This window comes from Thermothielavioides terrestris, chromosome 2 (genome assembly GCF_000226115.1).
Source record: "Thermothielavioides terrestris NRRL 8126 chromosome 2, complete sequence".
Classification (NCBI taxonomy): domain Eukaryota; kingdom Fungi; phylum Ascomycota; class Sordariomycetes; order Sordariales; family Chaetomiaceae; genus Thermothielavioides; species Thermothielavioides terrestris.
The window spans coordinates 7,654,158-7,674,386 of NC_016458.1; the positions used below are offsets into that span (position 1 = coordinate 7,654,158).

General features: G+C 58.7%; 6 protein-coding genes across 6 annotated transcripts; 2 read left to right on the forward strand and 4 right to left on the reverse strand.

Moving 5' to 3' along the window:
* Window positions 1-175: 175 nt before the first annotated feature.
* On the reverse strand, window positions 176-6,342 carry THITE_66393 (uncharacterized protein). Its single transcript, XM_003653243.1, has 2 exons — window positions 6,229-6,342; window positions 176-6,178 (listed from the first exon to the last, which is right to left on the reverse strand). The coding sequence occupies exon 2, from the start codon at window positions 6,085-6,087 to the stop codon at window positions 808-810; it is 5,280 nt and encodes a 1,759-aa protein (XP_003653291.1). The 5' UTR covers window positions 6,088-6,178; window positions 6,229-6,342; the 3' UTR covers window positions 176-807.
* An 892-nt stretch (window positions 6,343-7,234) lies between these two features.
* THITE_2017867 (uncharacterized protein) lies at window positions 7,235-7,643 on the forward strand (the record flags this gene model as incomplete). The annotated part of the gene is made up of 2 exons (XM_003653244.1): window positions 7,235-7,349; window positions 7,408-7,643. Coding segments are annotated over 2 exons (351 nt in total), but the record flags the coding sequence as incomplete, so codon positions are not given.
* Window positions 7,644-7,655: 12 nt separating this feature from the next.
* On the reverse strand, window positions 7,656-9,185 carry THITE_2115568 (uncharacterized protein). Its single transcript, XM_003653245.1, has 2 exons — window positions 8,481-9,185; window positions 7,656-8,378 (listed from the first exon to the last, which is right to left on the reverse strand). Exons 1-2 carry the CDS (start codon window positions 8,960-8,962, stop codon window positions 7,865-7,867), a joined length of 996 nt encoding a protein of 331 aa, XP_003653293.1. The 5' UTR covers window positions 8,963-9,185; the 3' UTR covers window positions 7,656-7,864.
* Window position 9,186: 1 nt separating this feature from the next.
* THITE_2115571 (uncharacterized protein) lies at window positions 9,187-11,367 on the reverse strand. Its single transcript, XM_003653246.1, has 2 exons — window positions 11,039-11,367; window positions 9,187-10,961 (listed from the first exon to the last, which is right to left on the reverse strand). Exons 1-2 carry the CDS (start codon window positions 11,260-11,262, stop codon window positions 9,404-9,406), a joined length of 1,782 nt encoding a protein of 593 aa, XP_003653294.1. The 5' UTR covers window positions 11,263-11,367; the 3' UTR covers window positions 9,187-9,403.
* A 552-nt stretch (window positions 11,368-11,919) lies between these two features.
* Window positions 11,920-13,834, forward strand: THITE_2115572 (uncharacterized protein). The gene is made up of 2 exons (XM_003653247.1): window positions 11,920-12,263; window positions 12,340-13,834. The coding sequence occupies exons 1-2, from the start codon at window positions 12,005-12,007 to the stop codon at window positions 13,602-13,604; spliced, it is 1,524 nt and encodes a 507-aa protein (XP_003653295.1). The 5' UTR covers window positions 11,920-12,004; the 3' UTR covers window positions 13,605-13,834.
* Window positions 13,835-15,910: 2,076 nt separating this feature from the next.
* On the reverse strand, window positions 15,911-19,998 carry THITE_2115574 (uncharacterized protein). Its single transcript, XM_003653248.1, has one exon. It carries the CDS (start codon window positions 18,834-18,836, stop codon window positions 16,008-16,010), a length of 2,829 nt encoding a protein of 942 aa, XP_003653296.1. The 5' UTR covers window positions 18,837-19,998; the 3' UTR covers window positions 15,911-16,007.
* Between the last annotated feature and the right edge of the window lie 231 nt (window positions 19,999-20,229).

Genomic DNA, 20,229 nt, shown 5'->3' on the forward strand with positions numbered 1-20,229 from the left:
ACAGCAGCAACATCCCCGTAGATACATGCCCAGAGCAAATGTGTCTGTCGCGTTAAGCTGATATGCCCATATAACGCCGCCGCCTCCCTCCCCTGTCCGCCTTCCGCCATCCCTTTCTTCCTTTTCTAAATATTTTCCCCCACCACCACGTCGGATTCAGGTCGTGAACTCAGGTGGACCAACCGGCTCTCTTCCAGTTTGTGCGGGGTTTATTCCTCTTTAGCTACTAGCTCAAAGCAAGCCATCATCAAGCCCGGGATGGAGGGGAGGAGAAAGTGAGGAGAGAAGGTAGCTGAGAGATAGTGACCGCGTTCCCCTCTCCGGCCGCCGACCAGCCAAGCGCCCGACCGCCCACCCATTTGTCCTCAAAAACGAACACGCAACCATCCCATCCGTCTTGTGCATAATCTGTTTGCTCTATATGCCCCATCTCTCGCGCCCGTTTGAATTGTAACACCTCCCCTCCCACGCGAAGGGGAAACCATAAAAGATGTAAACCGCCACCAGCAGAGAAGCAACGCCTGCCCTGTACCGCAAATCAGGGATGTAGTAATAGCAGTACCACTAGTGTGATAGGTGGCATGAAGCGGTATACCGTGGATTGCTCCGAAGCAGTGAAATGCCAGCCTCCCGAATCCCCAAGCCACCCAAGCATATTAAATAGAGACCATGCATCCATCCATCTTCCCACCGGACACTCCAGCCCGGGTAATGCGACCAGATATAATAAAGCACGCAGGCAAGTAGAAACGCAGATGCAGCCATGCCCCCGACGCAGAAAGTAAGAAAAAGAAGAAAGCAGAAAGATCAGAACCACTCCTCGTCATCGAACGCACCGTCCGCATCCTGCGCCTGCTGCTGTTGCTGCGCCTCACTGCTCTGCTTTCTCGGCCTGCCCCTCTTCCTCGGCTGCGAGCTCGACCTCCTCTTCTTCGGCGCGCCAGCACCGCCAGCACCCTGCGACTTGCGCTTCCTGCCGCGTCCACCACCGGCAGCGGGACTGCCCTCAAGCGCGTGATCCTCGTCCCCGCTCTCAAAAAAGCCGCCCTCTTCATCCATGTCGACGTCCATCTCGTCATCCTCATCCGCCGGCACAAGGAATTCCTTGTCGACACTCATCAGCTCCACCAACGCCTTGCACGTCGCCATCATGCGCTGACGGTCGGCGAGGGAGGTCATGAGTGCGCCGATCTCCTCCCAGACCTTGTCGCCTGTGATGCCCTGCACCTTGACGGGGGGCTTGCTAAGGTCTTTGGCCTGCAGCTTGCCCTTGCTCTCGCGGCGGTTGGTGGTGCCCAGGCCGTAGAGGCGGCGCAGGTAGGTGCGGACTTCCCAGAGCGCGAGGAGGATTATGGAGCCGGCAGTGAGCTGGCGCAGGCGGGCAAGCCCGATGGTGGTGGCTGGCTCGGCTGGGGCGGCTTCGGGTTGCGGCGGCTGGGGCTGTCCGTCGGGGGAGATTGCAGGTTCCATTGCAGGTTTTGGGGGCGGTTGCGGCGCTGTAGGTTCGATGGCGTCCATGCGGACCTGGAAGACTTCGGACTCGATGGCCTGCGCGACGTTGGCGCCGGTGGAGGTGACAAGCTTTTCCATGGCGGACACGATGCAGTGCAGCTCGCCGACGGTGACGTACTCGAAGTAGGCGAGGTTCTCCACGATGAAGCGGGAGTACTGGACGTGCGGCGGGATTTCTTCGGAGATGTCGAGCTTCGCGACGTCAAAGTCCACTTGGGCGCAGAATTTCTCGAGGAACTTCTGGCGGTTCTTTGATTTGCTGATCTTGAGCACCTCCATCAGCAGATGGAGCTTGGGGGTGAAGGGATTCGTGGTAGCGCCGCGTGGATCCTTAACAATGTCCCGCTGATACGCGAAGGTCGACTGGATCGCCTTGACGTACTCGCGCTCGAGAACGGTCTCATGCTTGGTATGGAGAGATTTGTGCTCAAGGAAAGCAAGCTCCGAAATCCGCGGGTTGGACGAAGTCTCCAGCGTGATGAACGTCACTCCCGTCTCCTTGGGGTGCACGAGTCCTTGCCGGTTGATACTGGCAAGCACCTCGACAGCGAGGAAGGCATGGTCGTCCTGAGTGGAGGTGGCAATGCGGGTAATCTCCTTCAGAAACCGATGCGTTGTGGCGCTCGCCACGTCGTCGTAGTTGGTGCCCCCGATCACGGTCAGCTCGCGCTTTTTCTCGGGCTTGGCGCCGTTGATAGCAGGCGCCTCAGAGGCTTGTTCAGAGCGTTTCTCCTCTGTGAAGAGAAATTCCTTGAGAGAGCGTAAGATCATCGTCTCCAAGACAGGCGTCTGGTCGTCAAAGACCTGTTGGAATGCGGTGTAGACGTTGGCGGACACGTAGTTGCGGGGCGACGCCTGGCAGACGAGCCCAACCGAGTCCAGCGCAGCTCTCCTGACGTCCAGCGGCTGTGAGGGTCCCGCGAAAGGCACCACGACATCGACCATGAGCTTTGAGACAGTATCTCCGTTCCACTTCGGGAAGCTCTTCTTGAACATCTCCAGGTGGCTGTCGAGATTGCAGTGCTTACCGGCCATGCCCACAATGAGCGAGTATCGGTCGAACTGACGAATCTTGTGCTGGTCAAGAGGGTCCTTCTGGCTCAAGACTCGCAGCTTCTGGATAGCTGTCAGACTCGACAGCACCAGCCTGGCAAGATGTTCCGAGGTCTCCAGCAGCGTGCTGATAATCCATAGGCACGCCGTGACGTCGTCAAGGAGGGCGCGCGTGACTTTGGACACAACGGGCAGCAGCTCCTTGCGTACGTCTGCGAGGAACGGGGCGTGTGCACTCGAGAGCCGAGGAAGGACTCTGCGGTAGATGACCACGACCGCCCTCGATACCGCCAAGTCCTCGCTGCTGCCGATGCTCGTGATATAGGGTTTCAGGAGACGCAGCTGCTCAAAAGTGAAGAGACTGGCTTCGGCTTTGGCAAAGATCATCAGAACCTGAAGGATATCCCGGCCGGAAGGAGTCGATGGGTCACTGGAATCGACGTTGTCGACAAGCTCGAACATGCTCGCAACCAGCCTTGTGCACACATCCAAGGAGGCCTGCGCCGACTTAGACTCGGGGGCAAGAAGAGTCTGCAGTACCTTGTCTAGCACGGTTGCGACATTCCCTCGCTTGACGGTCTGCACCATCAGAGAGACGTGTTCTGAAAGTGAGATCTGCGAGGCTGTCGAAGATTCGCCACTCTGAAAGGGTGTGAACCAGATTTCCTCGATGAGTTGGCGGGCCAGATCTCTGACGCTCTCTTCTGGATCTTGAATGCGATGGAGTAGGCCGTTGGCGATGGCGCTCCGGAGGGCCTTGTTACCATTTCGGAGGTAGATGTCCTTCGCCAGCTTCATGGCTCGCTTCCGCACTCCCGGCCCGGCGTCGGAGAATCTGTCAACGACAGTCTCCGTCATCTTCTCCTCCAGTGCCGGCCGCATGCCGATGCATTTGCCAATAAGACCCAGCGCTGAATCGCGGACCTGCGTCGAGGAATCGTTGGAGCACCGGAGGATCAGCTGAACAACGACAGAGTCGCCATCCAGAATCGACGGATCGGTCTCGAGCACCTGGTTGATGCTCTTCAGACTCTTACTCCTGACTGTCGGCTGGTCACTAGCCATCGAATTCAGGAGGATATTCAGGATGGGACTGAAGGCCTCGCAAAACTGAGACCGTAGAAGAATGACGGAATAGGAGAGCTTGGCCTGGCTGGGGCTGACGTCTCTGAAGGAGTACTCGCTGGACAGCCACCGGCGATCCCGAATCATCTCTCTCAGCCGGTAGGCCAGCCTGCCCAGTTCTTGATCCCGTTCCCGATAGTCGTCCTCGAAAGAGTCGTAGCAGGCGCACACTTTTGTTCCCCAATCGGAGACGATGAAGGAGATGGCGCTCGCCAGGTGTGGATCCTCAGAGAAGCGGCTCTCGAGATATTCTAAAGTGGCGCGGTAGGGGCCGGTCCAAGCCACCATGTGCTCCGGACGCGACTTAAGCTCCAGCGCGGAGGCGGCAAGGTCAGAAAGGAACATGCCGAGCTCATCCGCATCCCTCGCATCCAGAGCACTCGCAACTTTCCTGACGTGGCCGCGGAGCTTGGAAATTGCAGCACCCATGATCCCCAATAGCTCCAGTGCCATGTTCTTTGCGGGAACGCCGGACTTATCGTTTTCGACTAGGTTGACCATCATGACCATAAGCAGCCGGAGCAGCAACTCAGCGGCCGGCCAATCCGGATTGTCTAGGCATGTTGTGAAGTCCTCGACGAACAAATCGAGAAGATTGCGGTAGGGTGTGTCGCCGGACTTGGTCGATTTGAGGGCGCGGTTGACGATGAACTTGATGACGTACGAGGCGTTCGCTTTGGCGATATCTAGCAGAGGGGTGGCGGTACCGTCTAGTTCTTGGATCGCGGTTGAGTGTTGCGTTGCGGCATGGTCCTCGCCCTGGATAGTAAATGACTCTAGAGCGGCAGGCTTGCGATCACCGGACACCTCGTCCCCATCATCTGTTAGCATGCCGCTTCTCCGACTTCCCACCTTCCGCTCATCAACCCTGCCAGCGCTCGTTTGCACCAGGCGCATGATGAGGGCGGAGACGGGCTGGATACTGCTTCCGTCGACCAGCTTGAACGTCCGGGCACGTCTACCCAGAGGAAGTTTCTCTAAGGAGGTGAGAATCTCGTCAAAGATGCCCTGGCGCTGCGAGGGGTTCAGGAGGAAGATCTGGGACAGCATGTCCATCGCGACGGAACGGAGCCCGTCGAATTTTTGCGTGTCAATGACGGAATCTCTCTCAGCGTTGGCAGTTTCCATGAAGATGAGTCGCGACGCGGCAAACTCGAGTGTATTGGTGACGGTGTCCGAGGTGTCGACCTTGGATATCAGAGTCGCCATGAGCGAGAAGAGCTTCTGGCAGTCTGTAAGCAGGGATGCGATTTTCTTCTTGCTTGACGAGATTGCTCTGAAAAGCTCGGAAGTATTTTGAGTGCTTCTCAGTTCCACGATTGGAATGACGACGCCGTCGATGAGCCGCTTGCAGAGGTTGAGACACTGCTCGATCATATCTTCCGGGTAGAGCTGCTTTTCTTCGCGGCCGCCACACATCAGCCTCAACGACGTCCGGGCGGCGCGCATGGCGGTTTCGAGAACGGGGAGTTGCTCCAGCCACTGGTCGACTTCGCCTGCGCCCCATGACTCGTCAACCTTGAAGTCTAATGACTCGACTTGTCTCAACGCTCCGTCAGAGAGGCGGAGGAGACGGAGGAGATGATCAACAGGAACCTTGCGATAGCAATTCAGCGATATAGTCTTCGCAAGGAGTGTTTGCGCCTTGGATTGGGCGGCGGCCGTCAACGTGGCTTCATTGTCTCCGACGAGCATGACCACGTCATTTCCGGATTGTTGCGCTCGAGCGTGGTCTTCGGCTTGGAAAGTGTGGTGCAGGAAGAGTCTCAGCTCACTCAAAGCCGCATCTGCTCTCTGGCGCATGTCCAAGCTCTCTCCGTAAATGTCATCGCCGTCGAGTTCGTCACGTTTCCGCTTTTTTATTGACAAGTTCACCGGCTCGTCGGGCTCATCAGGGACGATCTGATATTCGCTCTTGTTGAAGGTAGTCGTGCCGGGCAACTCGATAGCGATGGCGGACTTCTGGGAAGCCGAGGGTGCTTGCGTCGCGGAGGCAAGCCCTGGCCCCGCCTCGACGGGGCTGGGAGTTGGCAAATTCGGGGCCGGCTGCAGAGAATACGTGTGGGATCCCGTCGGTGCGACAGTCACCGGTGTGTTCGTCTGGCTCTCAGTTACAGAGACCTTGTTGAGCGCCGCTGCAGCTTCCAGCTGACTCTTAGTCGGCAAGATGACCTCGAGCCGCGCCTTTGGGGGTGTATGGGTTTGCCGATCATCGTTGGGCGTGATGGGGCTCTGCTTCTTCGGCTTCGCCAGCTTTGCAGGTTTTTGGGCCGCTTGCGGATTCTGCTTCGCCGGGACTAGGGGGCTTGGGCCATTCGGTAGATTCTCTCCGGAGGACGGCGAAGGCGTATCGGGAGTCGGGTATCGAAAAGGCAGCGCAGTCTGATCGCAAACCATCCTGGATAATGGTGAAAGGGTCGCGGAAAGCGAGGGTCCTTTGAACTTCGTAGAAGAGCTGGCGGTGGCCTTTGGACCAGTCTTGAAATGGCTTCAGAGTGTCAGCCATAGGTGTTTGGCAGAAACCGGTCTTGGACATACAACTCGGGGATATTTCCACGCTCTAGCAGATGTTGAACTTGGCTGACTGCTTGTTGCAGGCGTCTTGAAGGGGGTTCCTGCGCCGAGGCCTCTTGGTTCAACGAAGCGAAGTCGAGGCCGGGAATGAGGTCGGTCACGGGAGGCGCCGGGGATGCTGAGCCGATTGATGGTGATGGAAGGACACCTGCGATATTGGAAGCCCAAAGCATCAGAATCTGCGGGGCTTTCTCTCAAATATGGAGGTTGTTGCATAAAGAGGAACAGTTTTGCGAAGCATACCCGAGTCGAATGGAGCGATCGACGAGAAGGGCGTGAATGGAAGGGCCTCGTAGAGAGTGAACGGCCTCGGGAACATCGCTGCTGCTGCCGGCAGTGGCGCGCCTTGAGCGGACGAATTCGGCATGCCGTGCGGCGGGCCATCATGAGCATACGGCCTAGAATCTGCCATTGTGAAAAGAAAGGTTGAATCACCGAGACGGTCGAGGACAGGACATGGCGGGAGAGTGCTCGACGGGAGTTCACGCCTCAGCAACCACTGCTCTCAACCCCTTGTCCGGCACCCAAATCTCGAAGCGAGCTGGCAGAGGATCACTCAGGTACTGCCATGCGTCAGTGATTTGTTCCCTGGAGGTCCGAAATCCACTTTTGCCAGGGACAAGGCTCGGCCTCGAAAGGTGTCCGCGAGTGTCTGTCTGTCGATAAAATGTCCGTAACGGTTGTTGAAGTTCAGTCCCCTGCGCAGGATCCACAGCAGCCTTGCACTGCCAAGCGGGCGGGCTGAGAAGAAGCCAATCCGCTTTCAGCACCTGTGCCTTGCTGCCTGCTACATGGTCCGTGCGCTCCCCACTGGCTTGTCTGGGGGTGGGATTTGCTGTTCCGGCCTGCAGGCCCCGCCAAAATTTTGGCGGGGCATGTTGCCCGAGAAATTCGTCCAGTCTAAGGCCGCGTCTCGATCTTCCACTTCGCGTTGTAACTTTGGCAAGTGACACAGCCAAACAGCAACAAAATGGCGGCAATTGGTTCGTTGATCTTCTGCACCGACTGCGGCAACCTCCTGCCCCCATCCAAGGGCAGCGAGAAGAACATACTCCATTGCGACTGCTGCGGGGCTGAAAACAGAGGTTGGTCTGGTGTTTGGTGCCGGGTTGGCTTCGAGCATCGCTGACCAGGAGGATGTAGATCATCCCTGGAGAACCGTGACAACGAGGACGAAGCCATCCGATTTTCCCTCGGCGCTCCGGCAGAAGCTGTCAATCGTCCAAACAGTCGAGAGGCACCAGGTACAAACAGAACGAATCGACGCAAATACCGACTGCCCTAAGTGTGGGAAGAGGGGTGTGCGGTACTCGGAGGTGCAGCAAAGGAGTGCCGATGAAGGCTCAACAATCATTTACAACTGTGACTGCGGTGAACGGTGCGCAACCCTTGGGATTTTGAGTGTTTGAAAGTTTGCTGACTTTAAAACTGCAGATGGACGATGAACAACTAAGATCCATTCCCCCGGGCTGAAAAGAGACAAAGAAAACGAAAATTCCCGAAGCCGACCAACCCATCGATCTATTGCAGCGTCCCGGTGCCGTCAGGACGATCTAATACCCTTCTGAAAGACCACAACGCCAGAGAATCCCAACTCAACCTAAGCAGTTCCCGCAACCTCGGGAATTAGCGCATACTCGGCCTGGTTGCTCTTCTCGTACTCGGCCATATCCAGGGCCACAATGACACTCTCGCGGACGACCGCTTCCTTGTCATGCAGGAACTTCCTCAGAGTTTCCTCGACGCCCTCCTCGTCTCCGAGACTGCCAAGTGCCTCGGCAGCTTCGTGCCGGACCATGCTCGCCTCCTCGGTGTTGCTCAAGGCCGCAGTGAGAGCGGGGATGGACGCAGGATGGGCTAGTTGGCCGAAGACGAATGCGATCTCGTGGCGGAAGAGGGCGGAGGAGTCGGCGAAACCTTTGGCCAGGGCGTGGATGGCAGGCACGGCGGTAGGAAGATCGGGCGGCGATGCCAAGTCGCGCAGCGCGAACATGGCCCGGTATCTCTTAAAAAGCGGCAGGCTCGTATCCATCAGGACCTTCCCTAGCTCCTCGACTGTCTGCGGTTCCTGGCCCTGGGGCATCGGCGGGGCGGGATCGACCGAGGCGAAGTCGCTGCAATCATTTAGCACAGTAGTTAGCAATCAGAACCCCCCAAAACCACCCCCTCCCTTTCTCCAGAAATGAGGGAAGGGGGAAAAAAACAAGAGTCCTTACCTCTGCTTCAACCTCTCTGCTTTCCTCCCCTCCCCGTTCGCCCACTCAATCCGATCGATCGCGATCTCGCACGTCTCCCGCACCACCACCTCCTCCCCCTCCCGCTCCCGAAACCGCCTCAGCACGGGCAGGCTCGCCGGGTCGCCCAGCGCCCCGAGCGCCTCGGCCGCCTCGTGCCGGCACATGGCGTCCTCGCCCACGTCCTCGAGCACGGCGGTCAGGTGCGCCGCGGCCGCGGCCGCGTTGCCCGTCTGGCCCAGGCAGTAGGCCAGCTCGTGCTTGAGCAGCGCCGACGGCGAGGCGAAGCCGGCGGCGATGGCGTCGACGGCCGCGCGCGCCTCCGCCGACGCCGGCGCGTGCTGCCGCGCCAGGTGCTTGAGCGAGAAGAGCGCGCGGAAGCGCACCGGCAGCGGCGTCGACTCGCTCGTGAGGGTCTGCCGGAGGGAGGCGATTGTTGAGAGGGGGGAGGTCGAGGTCGTCATTTTTTTTCTTTCCTTTTTTCACTTCCCCTTTTTTATCCTGGAGGTATTGTTGGACTGTTTGTTCTTGGATGGGTCTGGGGAGACTTGAAGGTGTTGGTTGGTTTCGGCGAGGGCAGGCAGGACAGTGAGGCGCTGATGGAGCGACGGGGTTGGCTCGGTGGCCCGATTGCACCCCTCGGCGCCGAGCGCGGGGCGCTCAAAATTTTGGAGGGGTCGTTTTGGGAGATAAGTTAGCGATAAGGACCTGGGGCAGGGGATGCGCTTTGACCCTAACCCTTGGTATTCTTCGCTGGGTCTTGGGAAAGGGGTCAGGGGCTGTCAACAACGTGCAGTGGTATCAGATGGAGAGGACACGGAGGTGGGAATGAGTACTGTCGTTTGACTCTGGTCTTGAACCTTTTATTGACTGCAATTTCCTCCACATCCTGCCGGAGGTGGCGCCTACTCCCCGCTGCTCGCTAGGAGATCAAATGGATTTGTCGAACGAGATCTTGTTTGCACCTCTGCAGATGTCGTGGATCTGTTTTTCTTGGACCTTGGAATGTTCTTCGGCTTCCCGATAGCCTGTATATGCTGGATGATATCTTTGTAATCTGCGCAAAGGCTCCGCAGGCATGAGAGACCCTCTGCCTCCCTCAGCACTCTGAGTGTCTCTGCGAAAGTTCTTGGCGAAGGGAAGTCTGCTAGTGAAGGAAGCCGGGAGAGGAGTTTGGCAAGCGCCGACATTGTTGCTGACAGAGTTCCAGTAGATCGCGCTGAGAATTGAAGTATCTGGAGGAGCATCCTCAGCGAGTAGCAAACGGCTTGCGTCTGCGCGAGGAAATGGATGAACTCCCAAGAACGTTCATCCAGTGTTCCCCTAGCTTCCTGGTCCAGAATGTCAAGACTGAGGGGGTAGCCCCTTGCACGGTTCAAGGTCATGACGATGTCATGATAGATGGACAGAAGCGGCCAGATAAGCTCAGCTTTGCTCACACCCGCCTCGAGTTTCGAGAGCAGGGCGAGCAGCGAATTGCCGAGTTCGTCAACCTGAGCAGGCCCTGGAACATCAACTTGCGTCCCCGAAGATATCGATTGCATGCGCCTCATCTCCGATATGGACGGTATGCTGCTGCCGTAGTTGGACAGCAAGAGCGCGTAAGCCAACTGTCTCAGGGGCTTGCTCGCCTCCCACGCGCTGGTCCGTGATGGGCAGTCGAGCAGGAAAGGAAGGTAGACTTCGAGTCCGTTGCCGACCTGAGAGCCCGGTTCTGAAACGCCAGTTGCGATCTCCAATCCTGCGAGAGATCGGAGGACGATCTCGGATACCCGTGGATCCAAGGCTACGACCCAGTCTGTCTTGAGATTCGGTGACACCTCCGGGGAATGATATTGCTTGATAAAGTCGGAGTACTCCTCCGGGAATGCAGAGGACGGCCCACTCTTCTTGGCCCTCTCCACAGCCTGCTGGAGAGTCAAGTGAGGGTCTCTGCTGACCTCGAACGCGATACGCTGGAGTCCAGTCTCGGCTTGAATTGATAGCCGTCTGCAGAGAGTCCTAGACTGGTATTGCGGGGCAATCAGTCTTTCTGTCTGTGGATCGGCGTCCACGTCTGCAAAGAAGACAACGGCCCCAGCTTCGCCGAGATCATGCACCAGCAGGTCCGAGTCTGATGTCAGTATCGTACCGCCGTGGCGCCGAACATGGTCAGCACAGAAGCCGTCGGCTTCCCCGGGGACCAATTCGACCCGTGGGCCGAACTTGGGCGATTCTCTCAAAGCATCAATAACCGCCGGGACGAGGAAGGGAGGTGGCGGCGGCTTCGCCTTCTTTTCTCCTGGCCAAGCGTTGGGAAACAAGTCGACGACGCCGTCGACTGCGTGGTGCGGATTACTCGGGGGTACTCCCGCGAGAAAGGCTGAGTGATACTTTATCAGATCCCGTGATGACTTGATGAGCCTTTGGATCCGCTCGGCCCGTTTCGAGTCCGGGAGGTAACCGTCGAAGTAGATTGCCACACTTGGACAGAGAGGGCGATTAGCTTGGATTTCCACAATGGAGTTTCCGCCGTCCGCAGATAACATGGCTTAGCTTACACGGAAAGACCACATGCCTGGATTTTCTCAAGCCAGGCCACAGCGACTTTCCCCAGCAGCTCGTACGATGGCTGCTCAAACGGGCTGGTCTTGCGCGTTGCCCTCGAGCACAGGGCGAGAACGTGATACGCCAGAGCCGGTCCGTCGAGGACAACGTCGCCAGGCTCAATGGCTGCCCTCTGCGTGTAGGGCTCCAGGTGCCGTTTGAACTGGGGAATGCCCATCGAAAGCAGGGGACCCGGAAGATAGCAAAACACCCGAGCGGATGTCGGAGTAGACTACAGAAAATTGACACTGGAAGTACGTCCTGTAGAGTACTCTAACCGGCACACTGAGTTGTGGGGCCCGAGAGGCGAGGCGAGTTGAAGTCAAGAGACTTCGGTTATGATCTGTATTTCTGACAGATTCGCGTCATCTGCACAGTTGTTGAGGGAATGAGCATTCTGTACCGAGGAGCAGGAAGTTGGTTCATAGGTTGTGTAGATGAATGTAGCAGTTCACCAGGGCAGCTTCACCTAAACGATGAGCCAAGCTCCTGGGAAAATCGTTCGTGCCCATTCTTGGACGGATAGTTATCCCGAAAGCCCCTCGGTAAATGCCAACTACCTATACCCTAACCCTTAGACCCCGACCCTTATCGGCGCACAGTGACCGGTCAAACATGATTTACAGTCCGGTCTGGAACACCCCAATCTGACTTCGTTTTCAATTCCCGAAACACCCAATTCTTCCATTCGACGATTTCGCTCAATTCGCCGACTTCAAACTTCAATGTAATGTATGCCAGGCTGGACTGACTTGCAAGCCGAAAAGCTACCCCAGTCCTCAGCGGGTCTGCCAATTCAATCACCTGCTTGGCTGGCCCACTCTGGCAACGGCTTTTTTTTTAAAGTATTTTACCGAGCGAAAAGCTGAAATTTTCCAACACCTTCTCCGGCAACCTCGCCCGAGCACCGCCAGGAGACCATGCGCGGCACCTTGATCTTTGCGGGCAGCTCCTGCCCGGACCTCACAGACAAGATATGCCACAACCTGGGCATGGCGCGGGCAGATGCCGAGCTCACGCAATTTTCCAATGGCGAGACAAGCGTGCGCATCCTCACCAGCGTCCGGGAGAAGGACGTCTTTGTCGTCCAGTCGGGCAGCCCCAAGATCAACGACACAATCATGGAGCTGCTCATCATGATCTCTGCCTGCAAGGGAGGCTCGGCCAACAAGATCACCGGTACGTCGCCTCGTCGACGCCACCACCGTGGCATGCGGTGCGGACTGCGCCCGAGGCTGACCGAGCATGCGTCCAGCGGTGTTGCCTTACTTCCCCTACAGCCGCCAATCGAAGAAGAAGCCTCATAGGGGAGCCATTACTGCGAGAATGCTGGCCAATCTCCTCGATGTCGCGGGCGTGAAGCACGTCGTCACGGTCGATCTTCACGCGTCGCAGATGCAGGGCTTCTTCAAGTGCCCCGTCGACAACCTCCACGCGGAGCCCCTGATCGCCCGCTGGATCCGCCGGAACGTGCCTAGGTGGCAGGAGGCGGTGGTGGTATCTAAGAACGCCGGCGGCACCAAGCGGGTCACCTCGCTCGCCGACGCGTTGAAACTCAACTTCGGCATGGTGACGACGGACAAGAAGAGGGGCCCCAGCATGGCGAGCATGGCGGCCAGCATGATGGGCTACCCAATGGACGGGATCGAGCGGCAGCCGGTGCTCGACACGGCCGGCAACCAGGTGCGTAACAACTCATCGGAGCCCGAGAGTGAGACACCCGCCGCAGAGAGCGGACGATCGCAAGATTCCCGCATGGCCGCGGATGCTCAAGGATCGCCACGGATGCGCGCTAACGGCACGCACTCGCGAAACGCCGCCAATCGCAACTCCCCGCCGAGGCGGTCGCAAACCATGCTATCCCAGTCGTCCGTCATCGACGAGCTCGACGAGGAGCACGAGGCAGACGGCCTGGAGTACAACGACCAGCGCGCCCACGAGGTGACGCATGGGCGGTTGGTGCAGGGCCACATCGTGCCGGACGATTTCCAGTCGCCGGCCACGTCGGTGGCCGACACGAGCGTGCCCGAGGAGGATCCCATGGCCATGTCTCATGCTTCTTCCTTCTTCGCGCCCCAGCCGCACGCGCTGGGCGGGTCCGGGGACGGCGGGGCCAGCTCGGATGAGGAGGACGACATCCTCAAGGACCCCAAGGTCGAGCACACCATCACGCTAGTGGGCAACGTGAGGGACCGGACTGTGTTCATCGTCGATGACATGATCGACAAGCCCGGTTCGTGGATCGCAGCGGCCGAGACGGTGGTTAAGCGCGGCCGTGCGAACAAGGTCTACTGCATCGCCACTCACGGCGTCTTTGGAGGAGACTGCCTGGAGCAGATGCAAGCATGCGACTGCATCGACACCATCGTGGTGACCAACAGCTATCCGATCCCGGAGGACAGGGCGCGCAATGCGAGCAAGCTAGTGGTGCTCGACCTATCCTTCCTCCTGGCCGAGGCTATACGGCGGAACCACTACGGCGAGTCCATGTCGCCGCTGTTCCAGCACCTCATGGATTAATACGGATGACATAATGACGATGTATCATGGCACGATTACGGCAGGTCGCGTCTTTTCTTTTTTCTCTTTTTCTCCTGCCGGCGCTTTACTTGGCCATCGGTGGCCACACAGAGGCCCCTTCTCTCCCTCCCTCCGAGGCATGAGCAGTGTTTGGGTTACTGCTAGCGTTGGCGTTGGGCGAAATACAGACGGCGGGTGGCGCTCTTTTTGACTCGGCACACCAGGACGGTATGGTTAGACGGGTGTGGACGGACAGTCAGGGCATATTGAATTGACTGGCATTCCGCGGTCAGGTGCGGGCAGTGCAGTCCCAGCCGCCAGTGACCCTCCAGCCCGATCCTCTCGCGCCGCCCGATTTCCAGGGCTGGGTTTAAACCAGCTCACGAGTCATATATCCAGAAAGAAAACCCCAACGATGCTGTCACTTACGACAGCAGGAGCATTGCGCCAACCCAGGACATGTCTCCTAACGGAACGTTGGTAGATCGTCTGTCCCTCGGGACTGTCCGAGCTAGAAGGCCTTTTGTCCCGGGCCTCCCCTTCCCGGGGATGGTTCGCTTCCGCAAGGTTGGTGGGCAGGGGGCAGGAGAACTCCTCGGTACACGCATGCATGGCACAGTCAAGCGGTAAGGTAGAGTTGTTGTGGGGGCAAGTCTTATGTGGTTTGGATAACTTCGGTGAAAACGAGGTTCATCGCCTTGAGGTAGTGTCTGTAGTAACTACCGAGGTCTTCTTGAAGATCGAAACCTGCTGGACCTGTATGTACCAGCGTACCTTTGCCGAATGAAACACTTGCTCCGACTACCAAGCAATATCTTTCCACGAGTGAAATGTGCAACGGTGCACGTTCTTCGTACTCAGTAGTTTGTGTTTGCCCACAATCGAGCTGCCGCAGCGGCGGAGGTTCTGGTTGACCTGACCTGACCGGCCCCCCCTTCTTGTTGACCTGACCGGCAGGACGGAGGGAGCTGACCTGACCGGACCAAGCGAGTGGTTGACCTGACCGGACCAGCCCCCTGTTGACCTGACCGGCAAGGGGGCCTGACCTGACCGAACACCCCCTTGTTGACCTGACCGGACCACCCCGCTGTTAACCTGACCGGCAGGGCGGGAGTTGATCTGACCCGACCAAGTGAGTGAGTGGTTGACCTGACCGGACCACTCCCCTGCTGATCTGACCGGCAGGGCGGGAGCTGACCTGATCCGTCCCACCCACCACCTCGCCCCCTGGAAGAGGTTGACCTGACCGGACCACCTCCCTGTTGACCTGACCGGCAGGGTGGGAGCTGACCTGACCTGTCCCACCCACTGCTCCCTGGGAGAGGTTGACCTGACCGGATTACCCCCCTGCTGACCTGACCAGCAAGGGGGGCTGACCTGACCTGTCCCACCCACTGCCTCGCCCTAAGGTAAGAAGTTGATCTGACCGAACCAACCCCCTGTTGACCTGACCGGCGTGGGGGCAGGACGTGGCTGACCTGACCCGGTCATACCCCCGTTGACCTGACCGGCAGGTTGGACTGACCTGACCAAACCACCCCCCTGTTGACCTGACCGGCACGGGGGACGGATCTGACCTGACCTCTGCTGCGACGGCACGTTCTCCGTCTCTCATTCTGACGGCACGTTCTCCGTCTCTCATTCTGGTCATGGGGGGAGGGGGCCAAGCGATGATGTTCATGATAATGACGATCGTTGTGGTGGCGGTGAAAGGGAGGAGGCTGGGGGGAGTGAGTTGGCAGTGAAGGGCTGAAAAACCGAGTGGGAAAGACCGGACTGAAGTGGGCGGAGAAGTAGGGTGACGATGGACTGCTATATCTAAGATAATGAGGAAGGGAGAGGGGGTAGGCGAATGCCGAAGGCGGTGATGAGGCTAACTAACTACCGGGTGAGGTAATCTGTCGGGTTTGGATCGGAGGTATGGATCCCGGCGGTCGGCTATACATAGTCGGATATGTGAAGCGTATCTCCATTTGATATCCCATGTTAGAATCATGTCCTGCACATAGGAGTGTGTGGTTTATGAGCCCTTGTGTTTTCCTCCTGGTATGCCCTTGAGGGCCTCTCGTTCGAGATGCAAACGCTACCATACCTGTGTGTCCGCCACTCCGAGGACTGAGCAGTTCTGGCCAGCGGTTTACTGTGTCGCATGCCATATCCGCCAGACCGATGAGCGGCACGCAGACAACACAACGCTCTAATTTGGGCATGAGAAGCTCTGCGCCTGATCATACATGCTGAGATGCTACTGCTAGTGGCACCGATTCTACCATAAAATAATACATCGATCAGCGTCGATCGCATATACGCATCCTCCCATCTCGCTGTATGTGGACATCAACCTCTTCAACTCACACACAAGCTGCCAGTCGAGACAGCTTAACCAACCACCTTTCCTCCCCTCTATAATTCCCCGCCATTGTCCGCTGCTCCCTCCCCCTCGGCAGCGCCTTCTCCGTCACCCCCATCGCCCTCGTCGAAACGCACCCCATGCAGCTCCTCCAACAGCTTCGCAAACTGCTCGCGCTCCCTCGCCTCCTGCACGCTCACCACGTCCTCGAGCAAGTCCTCGTGCCGCCATGTCCCGCTCTGGTTCTGACTCGGGTCGCCCTGCAGCGCACTCCGCCCGGCATTCTTGATGATGCGCCACGCGCGGCGGAACTCGTCGCGGATCTGCACGATCCCGGCGTGCGTGACGGTGCGCGCGATGTTGTGGTCCAGCTCGAAGGGGTCCTCGATGGCGAAGAGGTAGCGGTAGCGGATCTCTCTGACCTCGACGGCGGCCGGCGCGTTTTGGGGCTGGGGCTGGGTCTGGCTCAAAGGTTCGGGTTCTGGTTCACCGGCTGCTGCTGCGGGGGCAACGTTGCTGTTGGTGTTGAAGGGTTGGACGTCGGGGCTTGCAGCAGCAGCAGCAGAAGGAGGAGGAGGAGGAGGAGGGCTACGATCTGGCGCGGCGGCCGAATTGACCTCGACGACGGTCTTGGCGCCCGTCCAGCCCTTGGCCTGCTTGCTGAGCAGGCCGCCGTGGGTGCGCAGGCTCAAGACGTCGCGGCCCCAGTCGAAGCTGCGGCACGGTAGCGTGCTCATGGGGCTGCCGCCCTTGGCGTAGTACTCGAAGAAGCCGCGCAGGAGCTCGCCGACGGACTCGCGATTTTGCGTGAGGGCATTGTCGCGCGCGAGGCGTATGATCTCGGCCTCGTCACGCCAGAACTGGATGTCGCGACCCTTGCACATAACCGTCTCCTCGACCTGCTGCGGGGTGAGGTTCGGATCGGGCGGGCGCGCCAGTTGCTGCAGGTTGGGGCAGACAAATGGCTGGGCAACATTGACGAGGTAATGCAGCATCATGAGGGCGTAGCCGTAGCTGCCGAGCGTGCCACGGTACGGCGAGTTGATGCGGCGGACCTTGGCCCAGTGCTTGACGAAGAGGACGAGCGGCCGCACACGGGGGTCGCAGTGGGAGTAGCAGCGCAGCAGCAGGGTGTTCTGAATCGCGAGGTGGGCAGAGAAGTTGATGTCACACTGGACGCCGACCCCCGATTTAGGAAACTCCAGTGCACTGTTGTAACGATCCCGTGGCTGGTTGGGCGCTGCCTTGGACGGGTCGCCGAGCAGGCGAATCTCGGACAGAAGCGGGGCTAAATCCGGCGGCAGAGGGACGACTCCAAGGGAGTGGTGGCCTGCGGCCGGCGGTTTTGCCGTGGAAGCCCGCAAAAACTCCACGTAACGCCGGACCTTGGCCGCTGTTTCGTCGCTGTAGAGACGCTTGCCCAGGCATGTCTCATACTCGAGTGCGAGCTGCAGGCTCTTATGCCTGCGGCCAATGATCCTCAAGTTCGTGACGCCATGGGACTGCTGGAAGCGCTCAACTTGCTCGCGGATGCTGGGGTTCAGGATGCCCGCGATATAATGCCGGACCAAGGTGGGCAATACAGCATCCGCCCGGGCAGGCGAGTCGTGGCCGACCAACTCGTGAAGCAACCTGGAAGCCCTGGAGCAGTAGCTCGTGGCGGTCTCGTTGTGGGCCTGGGAAAGGAGCAGGACCTGAATCGAGGGTATCTTCTTCAGCTGCTCAACTGCCAACTGCAGCTCCTTCTGGTAACCCATCGGATCGCGGCCATAATCGGGCGAGTTCTGAAGCTCCCTCCAAGCCCTCACGGTGCTCTCCGCAGCTCTCTCACGAGCAGAGTCCTTCTCTTGGAAGGGGCGAGATTCCCAGGCCAAGGCCAACTGTTCGCCCTCGACTTGAGTGAAGACGCCCAGTAGGGTACGGAGCTTGAGACACGAAAGCAGGTCGTACCGGTTGAGGGAGCGATACGTTAGTAGCCGGTCCCGTAGCTTGCTATCGGCAAGACCGTCGACAAACGCTAAGCAAACTTGGTTCAGAAGTTTGACATCTTCCGCCTTGAACTCCGCAACGGTCGAGTGGGTGACGTCGCGGCAGCCGAGCATCCTGAGCACGCGCTTGACGGAGCCATAATAGGAAGATAGGCTGGACGTTGCGCCTTGCTTGATCCTCTGCAGCTTCTGCTCCGGGGTGAGCACTTCCTCTTGGGCTTGGGCCTCTGCTTGGGCTTCAGGCTGGACATCCTCTGCCGAGTGTGCGTCGGCGCCCTCCTGAGCCTCATCTTCGTGGGGCGCCTCAAGAAGGCCTCGTTCCCACTTCTCCCGCTCCGCTAGAAGCAGCAAGCGAAGCTTCTCGGGAGGCTTTTCGCAGACCTTGATGATGGGGACCCGGGTGCGTGTAAGCAAGCGGGCGCCGAGGCCGATATCGAGGAAAGCCTTTTCAACAAGTCTTGGAATCGGAGAGCCAGGCGCATCCGGCTGTATGCGGGACAGCGGGGACAGCAGACCGAGGTCCATGTCAGAGGCTTTGGTCGCGAAGCCGGAGGCAAGGCTACCGAAACACTTGAGCTGCACGCTCTCAGGAGGAAACGCATGAAATCCATTTTGACTTCTTTCGTACTCGGCAATCGCGGCTCTGGCCACGCTCTCGATCTTGAGTCGGAAGTTTTCCTTCTCCACTATCTCGGCACGCTCAATCTCGGCATCGGCAACGACGGTGTTACAGAGCCCTTCCAGCAGCTCGGCTTGCGCGCTCAACTCTTCCCGGTTGATGTTGAAAGGCGGCCCCGGGCTGTTGAGATCGGAGGCACCGTGTCCTGGACGCATGAGCGGCAGGGCGTCGAAGGGCATGGGCAGCATGGCAGGTACGGGAGGCATGCCGGGCATTTGATACGGCGGCACCAGGCCCGGCGGGAGCATCGGAGGCTGCGGCCACCCGAAATGATCTGGCGTTGACATGGGTCCATGGTAGGAGAGGGAAGGTTGATGCCGCGACCGGGACGGGAATGGCCCACCTGTCAGAGGAGGGCCGGGAATTGGGTGTCCTCGGCTGGGCGGGCGGAATGTGGCCGAGCGCGGCTCCCGCGGGTCGTGATGGCCGCCCCTGCCACGTTGTTGGTGTTGTTGTTGTTGTTGTGGTTGATGATGAAACTGATAATGGTGATCAATATCGCCGGGTGAACTCGCGTATGACCTGTGGGAGTCACGGGACTGATGAAACTGATGAGAATGGTGAGACTGGTGGTGGTGAAACTGGGGCCGGGGGTCGATGGGGATGGAGAGCTGGGCCGACAACTGTCGACGCTGCGCTTGGTTTGGTCGCTTCCGGGATGCTCTCGACGGACCGTGGCCTGGTCCACTGCTTGTTCCGCTGCTCGGCGGGGAGGATGGATGCAGCGGCCCTTCCTGGCCATCGGGTGCCGGAGCTGCTGACTGTGGCTTCGCGTTGCTGAGGATCAGGCTGCGCAAACGATCCTCGAGGGCAGCCCCTTCGGGCAAGCCATCAGCAGCCATGCCTCTGTGCCTTCGAGACGTACTGACAGCGACCTGTATTTCCACACAGAGATTTGCTACCATCCACAGGGCAGCGTCCCGTTGATGACCAAAGGCGAGCGGGGGGGAAGGAGACGCCCTCCGGGCCAGCGAGCACCTAGTTCAACAGCGCAGGGCGGGGATCGGTCGCTCATCCGGCGGCGGCGCCCTTCTTATGTATGCGTGAATGTGAAAGTAGACAGCGTAATAACGGCGATTTCATGCCAACAACGGAACAGCCAGAGCAACAAACGGTGGTTTGCTGCCAAGGTCGGTGGAGTTCGTCCATCAAGGTCCCACTCTCGGCGGCCGCACACGAATTACCTGACTGAGGTGCCGCGCGACTTTTGAAGGCCGGAGAAACGCAGTTCGACAGCGGGCATGCAGCGTTCTGGCCGAAGCATTGGCAGTTGGGCCTTGATTGTGTTGGCCGCACGAATGGGAGATGGAGGATGAGGGATGGGGGAACTGGGATGCGCGGATGCCGCGCGGTAGTGCTGCGGCTATTCCGGACTTCAGCTCAGCATGCCGATTGAGGCGAAGTTTGAACGTTAAACAAGAACACAGGAGCTCCACAGCCGGTGTAATATTACTGCGCTGTACTTACGCCGTATCGTTACGTGTAAGCCGTTCACTTGAACCTCGAACCATTAGCAAAGTTGGGCAGTTATCAGCATTGTCAGGCTGCTTTACTTTAACTATAGAAATTTTCTGGGCATTGTAAACTGAAGGCCAGACCGTCTGTCAA